The sequence below is a fragment of the Diadema setosum genome, chromosome 3 (assembly GCF_964275005.1).
Source record: "Diadema setosum chromosome 3, eeDiaSeto1, whole genome shotgun sequence".
Lineage (NCBI taxonomy): Eukaryota > Metazoa > Echinodermata > Echinoidea > Diadematoida > Diadematidae > Diadema > Diadema setosum.
In genome coordinates, this window is record NC_092687.1 from 26,913,729 (window position 1) to 26,929,202 (window position 15,474).

General features: G+C 36.4%; 1 protein-coding gene across 1 annotated transcript in view; it reads left to right on the top strand.

Moving 5' to 3' along the window:
• The window catches only part of LOC140246741 (uncharacterized), a 49,143-nt gene that overhangs the window by 15,301 nt on the left and 18,368 nt on the right, over positions 1-15,474 (top strand). Inside the window, exons 7-9 of the mRNA XM_072326080.1 lie at positions 2,759-2,920; positions 5,049-5,231; positions 14,388-14,570. Of these exons, the coding sequence (XP_072182181.1) occupies positions 2,759-2,920; positions 5,049-5,231; positions 14,388-14,570 (528 nt within the window). The remainder of the gene's footprint in view (positions 1-2,758; positions 2,921-5,048; positions 5,232-14,387; positions 14,571-15,474) is intronic.

Consider the following 15,474-nt stretch of genomic DNA (forward strand, 5'->3'; position numbering starts at 1 on the left):
GTGATCCACCTTTATGTCATTTTGAAAAGATCGAAAATTTTGTTATATTATTTGAAGAGTGTGTTTGCAAAAACCGATAAGTCCATATTTGCCAAATAGAGATATTTGCGATTAAAGGTCAAGAGAAATAAAGAGAATAATAATAAAGTTTTGCTTCTTTTGACCATAACTTCAAACATGTACCTTTATGAGTAGTGATCAATATATCATTTAAAAGGTATTATTTTGTACTTTATGACAGAGACAGTACTTTAAAATCTTCAAAAATGGACATCGGTTTTTGCGAACAAACTCTTCATTTTTTATTATATCATATTACATTATATTTTATATAACGCCTGAAGAGATCCTTGTCATTTGATTGGTCGTTTGACATTGATCATTCGGCCCATTTCACTATGACGTCATTACCCGTGCAATTGTGGCTCCATTTACCGTGCAATTTTGGATCCATACGATTTGGTCCATTGTACGCTCGCTGAGAGCCCGGCACACTGCGCGTGTTAAACGCTTGAGTTTGCAGTGCGTGTATGCGACAGCGCACAAGCGTAACAAGCACTCAGTGAGCACTCTCGCGATCTCAGATTCTCTCTTGTTTCTAGATTAATAAAACATCATATTAGTCCATGGGCCAGGCCAGATATTGGTACCACCTGAGGTGGCAAAACCTTTTTAGAGTCATTTTGTTTGTCTTATAAAGCTATGATAGCATTTCCAAATAATAAATGAATTTTTAACCAATTTGGTCCTGTTGTTATATCCCTATACTTCCGATTCGAGACTAACCGCTATACAAAGAAATGCACTGTCTTCTGTATGTCCACTGGGGTTCTGTTGTAAACGCGGTGCGCTTAGTCTTTATTCAGGGCAGCGAAGGGAATATCCAAAGGTTTCGATGTCCACAGCGCTTTGTCTTTATTCAAGACGGCGAAGGGAATATCCAAAGCTTATGATACAGTGTATAGCCCTTTATCTAAAAACAGCAACAACAACAACAACAACAAAAAAGCAATTCCTCCTAAATTTTACCGTATTTTTCAAATATATATAGTTTTTCGGCGAAAACGCTACGGTGAAAACGCTTATACCACGGCAATGTCGCTTAATTTCCATTCAACAATGAAAGATAATGCAAAAACAATGTACCGGTACACTACAATACATTATAATAAATAATATTGTGAATGCACAGAGTGATTTTTGTTTAAAATTGATATATCTGTTGAGAGGGCAGTATAAAAAGCAGTATAGATAATTCCTTTTATTAGGAACTTTAACGGTACATTGTTCTAGATAAAGACTAAGCGCACCGCGTGACATCTGTGGACATCATAACCCTTTGGATATTCCCTTCGCTGCCTTGAATAAAGACTAAGCGCACCGCGTTTACAACAGAACACCTGTGGACATACAGAAAACAGTGCTCTTCTTTGTATAGCGGTTAGTTTCGATTCAGAAGTATAGGGATATGAAAACGAGACCAAATTGGTTTAAAATTGATTGATTATGACTAAGCAACTCATTTGGAAATACTATCATAGCTTGATAAACATATCTATGCCCGACAAACAAAATGACACCAAAAAGGTTTTGCCACTTCAGGTGGTACCAAATACCCATTTGTCGGGTCTTTGCCCATGGACTATATGAGAAGGATATTTTAGGCGTTATATAGAACAAATATTAAATGTTTTTCATTCGTGCTATGGACAGAATATTTCATTCGGTGAAAGGTAGTGTAGATCCATCTTTCACCTCATGAAATATTCTGTCCATTGCACTCATAAACATTCATTATTTGTATAATATAATATCATGTTATATTATATTATATTATAATATATTATATTATATTATATTATATTATATTGCAAGTGTATATTATAAGCCAAATGCATGTGTTTTGTTTTGCTTTGTATTTTCCTGAATGTGACAAATCATCTAATAAATTTGATAGTTTTTCCTACTTTTAGAGGGTTTTATGCGGAATTAACGTGTAGTAAGTTGACTCGAAGCTGTCATCCGTATGTGATACTTGTTAAGTGTAAACTTTACTTACATGTTATGTTTACCGTTTTTCCGTTAAATGAACCTTTTGTACTCAATTTTATTTATTTTTTTCTATAAGACAAACAACAGTTTGGCTGGGATAGACGTGCAACTACAATGTATGTTTTATGCTCGAGTAAAATCTGACAGATTTGAAAAAGTGACATTGGCCAAGCTGCTGCTGGTGTAATTAACATTGAATTAGTATAGGGCCTAATGGGGATGATGTGCATCTTAGCAAGATGTTATACTGCAGGGTGTTGTGTTTATTGCGTATATTAGTCAAGTCCGGTACTTCTCACTTCTTTGTCCTAAGTACCCTGCTACAAAGACCACAATGTACTACAGTGTGAACCAAATGTGAAACATATTGTGAAAACATTGTGAACACAGTTTGAAATACGTTAATATTGTTAGGTTCCAGCGGCTTAACATTGCGATTACATAATAAAAATAATCAAGTCACAGCGTGAAACAGAACTATTAGAACATGCTATGAAAACAAGACAACAATGCGAAATCATCTTCATACTGCTAAATTCGAGCGTTTTCAAATAGCCCATTACGTGAACACATTGTGAACATACTGGGGACATGCCCCGTGCTCTTTCCAACATGATATTCTCCTCTAGAATCACTGCACTTATTCCTGCACTGTTTTCCTAATCATTTCCTTTTAATAGCATCAATCCCTGTTCTTTCCTATCAGCAATCGTTGCACATTAGCAACGTGAACTTCGGAAGGACGGCGTCACTTGATTTGGCGGAAGGCATGTATTTGAGCCGTGTATTGTGCAAAGTAGATGTACTTATCACTCAGTTACACTCCGACTTCTACAATATCGTCGGTGCAAACTCTTCGAACTGCCAGGTAAGACCTTATTCCTTTATTCATTCATTTACTAAAGTTTTAAACACTAATTACCTTTGTAACCTGTAGGTAAGGAACAGTTAAAAAGGCATAAAACAATGCTACGTTTTCATATTTCGAAATGTCACACTGGGCGCAACTTTAAAATCGCACACTTTGTGATACTGATTTAAAAGGCAAAAGGTTTCCCGCACATCCCCCACCCCGTGTGACATGTGTGCAAAGTTGAACATTTTTTTTTTCCTTAGGATGAAGAGCAACAGATTTCGCATATTCAGTGCACTGAACTTTAAATGATATGTCATGATACAGAAATAAAATCACTCAAATCGGAAAATCAAAATAATGTGCGAGGGAATCAATAGAAAAGCAAATGATTGTGGAGGTGGACTCCCAGAAAAAAAAAAACACGAACAAAATACAAAACTAGAGGAACACACCTACTCACACGAACATCGATACATATACCACACGCAAATACATCTGAACGAGCAGGCGAGCACTCGCACACACACACATACACACACAAAATAAATGGAAGGGAGAAAACAACATGAAGACCGTTATATAGGGACAACATTGAAATAATATGGACATGCCTACAGCTGCAAGAGAAAGGAAAAAATGAAAAGCAAGATATTTGAGACGAGACCATGTGGACCTGTTCAACAACCATGTAGAGATGTCTAAATCAAGATCACTAATTCCAAATCATCTTTTAATCCACACTGTCACCAGGATATTGTGAAAGAAAGAAGCTTACAGTACCATTAAACGTATGAAACCCGGATGTTCGTCATCAATATTTAAAGTAGTCTGGTTTTGGGTATATGGCACATCAATTTTGTCGAGTTGTTCATCTATGCGTTTCTTTGTGTGCATTAGATACTAAAAGCCTTAAAACTTCAGGCAGTCAGGCAAAATAATCAGTGTTACCACGTAAATTGCGACCATAAATAAATCATGATATTATCCATTGCCTTGCCAATAATCTATAAATGTTGATCGTGGCTGAGCCTCCGCACGCAAGTTTCTGTAATCTTAGTTTGGTAATAATACACTTGAAAAATATGACATTGTAATGGAGAATAACTTATTTTCTTTGTAAATAACCTCTGTACATCTTTAAACAAGTTAATTAAAATCGATTAGATTACTGTTCCAGCTTTAGTGATCAGCCATTAATATGCCATAATATGACAGTAGAAAAGCACCTGGTTCATTAAAGACTGTAATGAAAATTGAGGAGCTGCGGATGAAAAGGCATAAGCTTAGTGTGTCCGTAGGTTGGATGTTTTGCCGAAAAAAGATTTAACCTTTAATTTAATCATTTAGCTCGCAATTTATTAAATTGTTAGAAAAGGGCTAGTTTGTAAACAGGCCTTTATTTTTGCCCTAACACTCTCTCGTATAATATTGCCAGTTGTTGTCCATTGCCAATATTGCCAATCATGTGACAAAGAGACATATCTGCAGATACTCCCTCTCGCTAAATGTTTAAATCTTTAACCCATGTTATCCATATAAATTCAGTGGTCTATCAACTTTAAACACTTTTTTCCAAATCAAGAGGAAGATAATAAAAAAAAAAATTGAGGAGATAAACCCAAATAATTTAGAACTGAAAGCTAGGTAAATTACGGACATTTGTGTAATGAAAATTGCGGTCTCGAAAGTATATCGAAATCGACAGAAAAGTTCAAAGTTCAAATTGGAAGAGAAAAAGGAGAAAGAGAGAGAAAGAGAGAGAGAGAGAGAGAGAGAGAGTGAATAATTTTTTATATTTAGGCCTTCACCTAAACACTGTGACGGCCGAGAATTAATTTCAATTTCGCAAAAATTGGAGTTAATTTCCTGGAATATATGTCGCTTTGGTCACATCCTTTATCGACATGTAAATGTTAATGTGTTCACTGGTCACCAGATAGCACTTTAGCAAGACAAGTATTATTATTTATGCAATGTCAAATAAACATCACTAGGCCTATAAACATCAGTATTGTGTACCATTGTCCATTCGTGCCCTCTCACCTAATTCATGTAATTTAATTTGTGTATTAGTTATGACTTGACTCATTCGTTTTTGTTTTTATGATGCTGTTGTTGTCGGTTTTTTTTTTTGCTACAGATTCAAGACCTGAATTTGTCTTTTGATAGCTTCGACGACAATTTTCAACATCACTCCTCGATGGGAATAGACTTGGCCAGATGGGTTTGTCATATGCCAAGACTTTCGACCCTCAGTCTGACATCCCCCTACTTTCCTGATAAATTCCTGTCAACAGCCGTCAACTTAGCCTCTTCCTGTCAGGTATGTCACCTTTGACTACGCATGTTTGGCTACTGGAAGCCAATGTGGATGTGTTTCTTAAAGAGACCATAGTGATGTCCACTGCGCGATCTGCGCCTACGAATAAGCGCGAGTCGTATAGCTGGTGACCTCCCTCTGATTTAAAAGCTTAATATCTTACCTTGCTATTTTTGGACATTTTATATATAATTTTATTTGAGAATAAATTTCAAATATTCCACCAGTGTGTATCAGATCGATAATCATCCGTATCCGGGCAATTACCCCGAGAGGGCAATTACCCCCCGGCCAATTACTGGTTGGTGGTAAGGTTAGAGTAGAGATTAGGGTTAGGGTTAGGTTTAGGGTTAGGAGTTTGGGTTAGGGTTAGGGTTAGGTTCAAGATTAGGATTACGATTAGGGCCAGGGGAAGGGTGCGGGGTAATTGCCCAGGGGGTGATTGCCCTAGACCCCTAAATATTCTTTCTTCTTACTTAAATGTGTAACCAGATTGAAAACATATTGAAAACATACGAAAACGCCTAACCGCTCCCCCCTTTGTGGTAACCTCCATAAATTTTAGTATGGAGCTTCACATTCGGTAAAGGTGCACAGTCACGTATCAAGTTGGTGCAACCATGCTCATATACCCATTCACATTCTTCCCGAATAATTGGTATTACTTTTAATCGAAAGTTGAGCAAATTTTACAATAACTGTGCACAAGATCACTGAATTTCAATTCTAAGAATGCAGAAGTTCCCTCATGCAATCGAATTCCCCGTCCTACACTCTCTCCGTGCTCCTCCCACATGCATGACTTCGTTTCTACTCGTTACATGAGGTCGACGCCAGTGGCGCAAATTAGCAGCTGACTCGGATGAATCGAAGAAGTTTGACGAGAGTCAGCTCGGGATCTTTGTGTAGGCGATATATGCAGTGTCCTCTATGCGATCTCTGTGCGATCTGGCCCCTGGCAAGTTCCGCGCATGTGGTATGGTCGAGGAATATAGCGAGGAATTTGTTACTTGTGGTTCATTTTGTATCGTCGTCTGCTGTTGTTGCTTGTTGAGGATTAAATCGATGATATTATGGAATTGGTTGAGGTGAGGATTCAGCTTTTAACTTTTGTGAAATACTAGATACAACTTTTTGTAAATGCTACAAAGTATACAATTCCACCAGTAATTCTAAGTTTATTTTATGAACGTTGTTCTAAGTTTATTTTACCAAAATTGGTTTTGAGATGGCCTAGATATTAGAGATGGCCGAGTAAAGTGAGCATCTCTGTCACTGCTTCGTGCGGCCATGTTTCCAAGCAAGATTGTATCGATTTTTTTTTTGTCCCTCTCAATGCAATGTTTTTAATTGAAACCTCGTGAATAGTTGTTCTACTCATTTCTTCTGTGATGGTTCCCCATATGAACTGCCTACATTCATTTCCCCAAGTTTTTCCCATTTGTGTGTAGCTTATATGTCTTTGTCAGTAGGCTAGTGATTCTCTGTGTTTTCTGTATTTGTGCACGAAGGGGTCTGTTAATTTGAGCATGTGACAGGAAAAACGCTCCCATTAAAGTCTCCCTGAAATGTTACATTGCGTCTGCGTCATGTATACTTGTCCAGTCAAAGTATGGAATAACCCAAAACAAATTGCAACAGAAACCATTCCACTTGCATTTATCCTGCAAGAGCTATCAAAACAACATATTAAAAGTTCCCTAAAATTCGAGTGGTGGATCAGTGCCTTATTTGCATAAATTCAAAATGGCCGCCATGTAACCTATTTATGCTTATATCTTGGGACATAAAACCCATAGAGAGTCAGTTCTTGTGTGTAAACCTATGCTTTTTAGGTCAAGGAACACAATTATCCCATCAATGCTACCTTAAAAGTATTCCTTTGTACATAATTTGCATAAATTTACATACATATAAATGCATACAAAATGGCCGCCATAATGGCCTGTTAATATCTCCGTACATAAAATCTGTAGAAAGTAAATTCTGTTGTCTATAACTATGATTTTCAGGTCAAGGAACACAATTATGATATCAGTTGTAACTTAAAAGCATTCCTTCATACATAATATTTGCATGGCATACATATGCATATAATTATATGCAAAGTGCCTGCCATATGGCTTGTGTGTCCATTTCTCCGATTATGTTATCCATAAGGGGGTCGCTTTGTGTGTCTTTTAATTTGACTGCCAGGAATAATTGCTGCTGTGCCTGCATTTAGGAGTAAGTTACTGAAAATCTGCATCTATAATTATTCAAATCACTTTATTATGAATACACTTATACTTTTAGGATATACGTATACATACAACCGGCACAGTGTTGATTGTGATATCTGTATCTATTAATTCAAGGGCAAAGAACATTTACACATCACAACCTTAATGATTATCTTTGCACCTAGTTGCAAGAATTCACAAGTACTGTACCACCATTATTTCCTCAAATAAAGCCTCTGAACATTAATCAATGTAAACAGTATCAAACAGAACCAATTATCATTAAATGTTAACTCCAAATTAGCTTCCATTTAGTGTGTTCAATAGGTACAAAAACATGAAATCTTTGAATTGTTTAAAACATCTCATAATTACATACAATGTGAGAATTTGCCTATATATTTCATGCATGCTTGTACGTGTATCTACATGTATGTTGAAATCCTTTTTTTTTTTTTTGGGGGGGGGGGGAAAGAGGGAAGATACATCAATAATTCATTACGAGCATGTTTTTATCTATGAGCTGAAACACAACAGTTATATGAGTCTGGTGTGGAAATTGTTTTTGTCATATTTTGGTGCATTTTCAGTCAGTGACTTTCTCAACAAGAGACCCATGGGTTCAGAGCTCACCTGAATATCTCAAGTTCACCTTCCATGCAGTCTTGTAGACTATTTCCTAGGGAGAACACACCAAAGTTGGAAGCCTTTGGTGACCTCCAGGGCCCAGGAGGACATGGCATCCATATATCTTTATTCTATGACACTGGCGAAAAACCTGCCAAAGTTGTATAAAACCTCTGATCATGCGCGCTTCCAAAAAGAAGATCAAAACTTAAAACTGGTCCTCAGTAAATTATTCCTGGACGCGGCCAAAAGGGGGTACCCCGGAATCTGCCATGAAACACTTGAAAGTACTGTCAACAGTGCAGAGAAAAAAAAATGATAATTTTTCTTTGGGTATGTGTGAAGATAATGAAGGTGTGAAAATTGGTCCCTAATTTGGACGGGTCCAAAGGGGCTCACCCCTGGATCTGTTCTCCTGTTTTAAACATTTGGGGTTTTCCCACGAGTCAATGAGGTCAGCATTGAAAAAAGGGTCGTTGTTTTTCTTTGCTTCAATGTGTGTCAAACTTGTGAACCTTGCTTGTGTGGTGTCGGACTCGTGGGTTTTGTTTGCCTAATGTCAAACTCATGGGCCTCCTTTGTCTAATGTCTAGCTCATGGGCCTCATTTGTCTAATGACATTACAATACGGATGTCATGTCTCCCTGGGCCCTGGATGTCTCCAAATGCTTTCAACTTTGATGTGTTCTCCATAGGAAATAGTCTGCAAGACTGCATGGAAGGTGAACTTGAAATACTCAGGTGAGCTCTGAACCCATGGGTCTCTTGTTGAGAGAGTCACTGAGTGACAAGGCACCAAAATATGACAAAAACATCTACTACAATGTATACCAAACTCATGTGATATCAACTCATCGATAAACATGCTCATATGACTTGATGTACCCTCCCTCTTGCAAATAAAGTACAGTAACGTAGTTACAAATATGCATTGACCAGGTATTCAAAGATTTCAATTTTTGTGTACCTATTGAGCACACTTGGAAGCTAGTTTGAAGTCAAATTTAAATGAAAATCGGTTCTGTTCAATGCTGTTTACATTGCTTAATGTTCGAAGGCTTTGTTTGAGGAAATCATGGGTGGTAAAGTAGGCCTACTTGCAAGTTATGCATATTCATGTAACAAGGTATAAGGGTGTTCATTAAGGTTGTGAAATGTAAATGTTATTTTCCCTTTAAATAATAGACACAGACATCACAACCAACATTTTGCAGATTGTATGTATGTATGTATATCCTAAAAGCATAAGTGTATTCTTAATATTGATCTGAATAATTATGTTTATATTTATGCAGATTTTCAGTAACTTACTCCTAAATGTAGCTGCTGGGCAGCAGCAATTATTCTTGGCAGTGAAGATAAGACACACAAAGCGACCCACTTTTGGATGATGAGATAATCGGAGAAATGGACATGCACAAGCCATAATGCGGCCATGTTGCATAAGCATATGCATATGTATCCAAATTATGTATGAAGGAATGCTTTTAAGTTACAACTGCTATCATAATTGTCTTCCTTGACCTGAAAAACATAGGTATAGACACCAGAATTTACCTTCTACAGGTTTTATGTACGAAAATATTAACAGTCCACTGTGGCGGCCATTTTTGATGCATTTATATGCAAATTTATGCAAATTATGTACAACGGAATACTTTCAAGGTACTACTGATGTCATAATTGTGTTCCTTGACCTAAAAACATAGGTTTAGACACAAGAACTGACATTCTATGGGTTTTATGTCCCAAGATATTAGCATAAATAGGTTACATGGCGGTCATTTTGAGTTTATGCAAATTAGGCATTGAACCACCACTCGAATTTTTGGGAACTTTTAATATGTTGTTTTGATAGCTCTTCCAGGTTAAATGCCAGTAGAATGGTTTCTGTTGCAATTTGTTTTGGGTTGATACCTTTTTTTCCATATGAAGAGTTTGTGTGCAAAAACTAATAAGTCCATTTTTGAAGATTTTGAAGTACGGTCTCTGTCATAAAAAACAAAATAATACCTTTTAAATGATATATTGGTCAATACATATAAAGGTACATTTTTGAAGTTATGGTCAAAAGAAGTAAAATGTTTCTTATAATTCTCTTTATTTTTCTTGATCTTGAATCGCAAATATCTCCATTTGACAAATATGGACTTATCGGTTTTTGCAAACAAACTCTTCATATTTTGACTGGACTATACGGAGAGATCGCGATCTTAGCTCTTAGATGACCCTGTTTAAGGGTCACCATGGGGGCAAACTATGCTTTTGGAACATTTTGTCTCATAATTTTCACAGAAGTTTAACGTTCAACAAGGAAAATAAAAATGATATTACACCAAAGTTTAAGAACCACAGAGGAAAGTAGTTCCTAATACAGATGAAAAAAAATACCAGAGATTTAAGCCTAGTCACTCATTTGTCTTGGTTTCGTGTACCTTACCTATTGTTCCTGCGTCACTTTTACCAACTAGCCTTGTGTACTACCACACAGCACTTGATACGTGTCTAGCACTAAAATAGCATCTTGAAGCAAGAGAGAGAAAGTAAATATAGGTTTCATGTCATCATGATACGAGCACTCATTGACCATGCTCCTTTCTGTATTAATGAGTGTAGATGTTTCAAGGCATAGTCTCTGCTTTAAGATTGAAATTGATATTGGTACTGCACGATGAGCAAATATGAATTCTTTCCATTATTCTTGATTTCTATTCTATTTTTATTTGGTGACCCTGCATCAAAAAACCAACAAAAAGTCGCCTTACACGGATTTTTAAAAAGGGGAGACCCTTAAAGAGCAGACTCTTAGCTTTAAAATGATGTATAACTCATTTCAAATGGACTTCCCAAACCTATCTTAATATTGAAAAGAAAGCACACACTCTGTAAAAGTGTGAACTGAGAAAAGAGGCTCTGAAGTAAAGAGTCCATTGAAGCGCTTAGTCTTTGCCAAGTCGTGCTAGCTGTGCAATGAAAGGGACAAAACTAAACACAGATTGAAAACCACCCAAGCATTCTAGCAACAACATTGAAGGGATTTTAGATGAAGCTGAAATTGAGCGTGTTCTATAGACACATTCTGTCCATGATTCCTGCCAATTTTCAAAGAAGTAGAATTATCCTTTTAAAAGTTATTAGACTTGAAAGTGAGAAATTTGCAGAGTATTTCAAGAAATGGAAAGACAACTCAGGACATGAGGGATCATTATTCCCCCCCCCCCAAAAAAAAAAGAAGGTTGAAGGTTGTAGAAAAACATGCTGAAAAAGAATAATGCAATGTAGAAAGGGAATAGCGCTTTCAGAAAATTTGATAAACTCAAGATTGAATTAGTTGACCTATTTTGCCCTTTTTTTCTGTGTCCTCACGTAAAATAAAGGGGTGTGACTTTTCGTTTTGTGATGCACGATCTGATAATTGTTCCTATATTCATTTCTTTTTCTACAGATACAAGATCTGACATTGACCATTCGCGAATTTAGTCGTAACGTGCAATCTCAGTCGGCTGTAGAAAAAAAATTGGCCCAATGGGTGTGTACTTTGCCAAGTCTTTCGAGTTTCAAGTTGGAATGCTACAACTCCCCCGATAATTTCTTCTCCACAGCCGCCGACCTGGCCCAATCCTGCCAGGTAGGAGCGTATGTCATATACTGTGCATGATACACACTTGACTGAAAAAAAAACAACATTGGCCGGTTTATATTTATTTAACCCCAAAACCGCACTCGCGCATCATTCTATCAGACACTCCGGCCCTGATACTTGGAATTCCCTTCCCATCGAAATTAAAAACATGACCACTATGTATTCATTTAAGAAGGCTGTAAAACTTCACCTCCTCAAGCAGTATTCCCCAGGATAACATTCTGATTCCTTTATTGTATTATAATCAAATGTATATGAATATGTACGTGATACATAATGCATGGATGTGTGCATACATATATCGATTTATTTATCTATCCATATTATGAATATGAGTATGTATATGTATGTATAGGATAGGTACATCATGTGTATTATATGAGCGTGTATGTGTACGATGTGCCTTACCATTACTGCGTACATAAAACAAGCACGATATATTTTATTCACTGTCAGAGAACAATATTTATAAGATATTTTGTACTCACACATTATTATTTTCATAGTGCATATTCGGTCATTACTCCGGCAAAGGCAACTGAACGTGCTAACTTTAATATCATTATCATATTGTATTTATCATCATTACTATCATTGTAAAGTAGTTGGAGTGGTACCCATACACTCTGTAACTTTCCCTTTCCCCCCTATACCCTTCCCTATTTCTCTCTTTCTCTATTCCCTATTCTATTCAGAGTAGGTAAGCATATAGTCTCCATACCGTCAAGCCTCGGCTTATTTTGGAGACCCTTCTGTTTAAGTTCCATAAGCTAGTATGTTTGTATTTGTCTTGCATAATTGTACCAAAAACTATGTGTCGATATACTGTTTGTCATAAATGACATGTACATGTTCCTATCTGATGTAACGGAATTAAGCAGAAATAAATCAAATCAAATCAAATCAAATATATTATCATCCTTATTGATGGGCACACAAATCGCTTACAAATAAAATTGTTACGACACACACACACATGGGCTAACATTGATTGTATTGCTGTTGAGGTGATTACGATATTGTTGACATTGTTGTGGCTGTATGTAACATAATTTCTCGGTCAATTTTGAACTCTCGCAGGTATTATTACTGAAATGATACAGAAGGTTAAACGATTTTTTTTTCGTATTGTGTCTGTTGATCATTGAAATTAACGCACTACACAGCAAGTCCTTTTGTGTCTATCATAACGAGAAAAAAAAAACAAATTTATTTTAGAGTACACAATTTTTTTTTTTAAGCGATAAAAATGTTTAACATATTATGGAGAACATTTCAAGTCGTTTTGAAATTTTGAAATTCCTGATATCAACCTAAGACATAACAGGTAGGTGAACTGGTGAAAAATTATTTTAAACTTTGTTTTCATTTGAGTAAGACTAATTTGTACGATGTATCCCCATGTACACAATAAATATTTTGGACGTGATCTCGACCCCGCCCGCTCTAGTAGTGCATCAGATCTGTACCACATGCTTCTTCCCGAAAAAAAAAAGATACATCATGCATATTTAGAGGTTTAAATGACTGAAAATCCTGAAAATGGTTGAAATAGTTTTTCTTTAAGTATTTTCCCCGGAAGATTTTTGATTAGGTGTAGCTTTCAAATTCTTCCAAAATAATCCTGAAAGTGGATTCCAATAAGCTACAAACTTGATGTTTGTTCCAATTCTCCCAAATGTGCTAAATCAGATCAATACTAAATACACTTTGTATTTGTAATTTATTCAAGCAGCTGAATTGAAATAAGTAAGGAGGTAATTATGTAAACTGTCCTTGGAAGGCATGTATATGTGTTGTCGCCAACAGTATTAACACATGTACACTGATAATGCAGGAATTTATTAGACAAATGAAAACAAATCAATACAATCCTAACTAACCTTCCTAATACGATCAAGAGAAAGTTATCAAGAATGTAACCATAAATTTAAGAAAAATCATATCTCCATAAATCAAATATCCATACATGCGCTTTTTTTTTGTCTTGTCTTTTGTATATTTTATTTCAATGCGCGTTCATATTTACAGCACGTACTTTAATATAAGATTTATTACCTCCGCCAAGGGAGGAGGTTATGTTTTCGTTACCGTTGGTTTGTTTGTTCGTTAGTTCGTTTGTTTGTCCGTGTGCAAACTAACTCAAAAAGTAGACAACGGATTGGAATGAAATTTGCAGGAAAGTTTGAAGATGACACAAGTAAAAACGATCAACTTTTGGTAATGATCCGAGAATTTTGGGAGAATTTATGAAGGATTTTTGATATTTTGGCAGGTAGGGTCAATGAACATTGGAGTTCAGGCTGCGCGTATTTGAGGTTTGCCTGCGCCCACTAAAGTGCGTGCTGTAGTTTCTGCTGGGGCGAGGCGCGCCGTGCAGCTGAGGGTTTATGACGTATCAAATGCTTCTATACTGGGAAATCGGGCGACTTTCAGCACACAGTGCTATAAGTACGTATGGGTGGAAATCACTAATATCTCTATGAAAGAACAAGATCAGTCACGTGGTGGAAATAAGCTGCATGCTTGGCGGAGGTCTGCGCTCTCATAGTGCTTTTCTATTTTTCTTTTTTTAGTAGTCTAAAGAGTGTATGTTCATTCATGTTCGTTAATTTATTTTGCAATTATTTACATTAATAATTTGCTATTGCTTTTGTTTATTGACAGCTTCAAAAGTTGAAGTTGATAATTTACCCCTGGGAAACCGGTTCTCAACGTCAATCCTCGATGGGAACGGAATTAGCGCTATGGGTGTGTTCTGTGCCAAGTCTTTCTAGCTTCGATGTGGAATGCTACTACTTGTCCGACAATTTCTTCTCAACGGCCGCTGACCTGGCACAAAAATGTCAGGTATGTCACGATTGAAGTACAGGAAGCTTCCCGTTGATTTGCTTGCAGAATATGCAAAGATTTGTTAAATTTTGTTTCTTTTTTTCAAAACAAAAAGAAAAAGTGTCTCAGAAATGGAAAACCTTTCAAAAAGTGGGAAAATCGCGATGAATGCAGATTTCATTTAACATGGGCGCAATCTTTATGGGTGTTTCGTCATTGAAAATAAATTCAAATTGCTAGTGCTGCAGTAATAAATATAATATGCAAATGACGTGAGTGAGAATACATTTGGTAATCTAATATAGCATAAATAAATTTAAAGATAGATATTTAATGCAACTGAACACACAAAAACAGTAGTTAAAGGACTTCGAATATAATTACGACCATGCATTTTAAATATCACGTTATTGTTATTCTGTATTAAAGAAAAAAATTCCACAACGTCATCTCCGTCACTTTTAGCGATGGAGATGACGTGATGGACATGATGGGTTTACAATTAATGGCCTCATATCATCTTCCTGATCCATTCACCTGCGGTAAGAACTGTGTGTACTGGTAGAGTTTATGATCGTCTCTCCCGTTATGCCGCCAAAATTATAATTTCATTTGATATGTAATCTTAAGCGTTCGGAGATGAAGTTGAATAAGTGTACGACCTGGCTTTTGTCACAAATTAAAAAAAAATATATAACTTTCTCGATTAAAATAAGTGGAAAATCAGGTGATTTCTTCAACTTCAGAATGTAACTGTCATGTACCACTAAAATCGATAGTTAGAGTACGCGTTTTTCGTTAATGGCGCCCTTGATGGTCGCAACAGAGATGACGCAAAATGGTGGGACACCCATTGTTGAATTATTTATTTCATTTTTTTAATTGCTTGATATTGGTATGTCTATGCCTATACTTTAAAGGT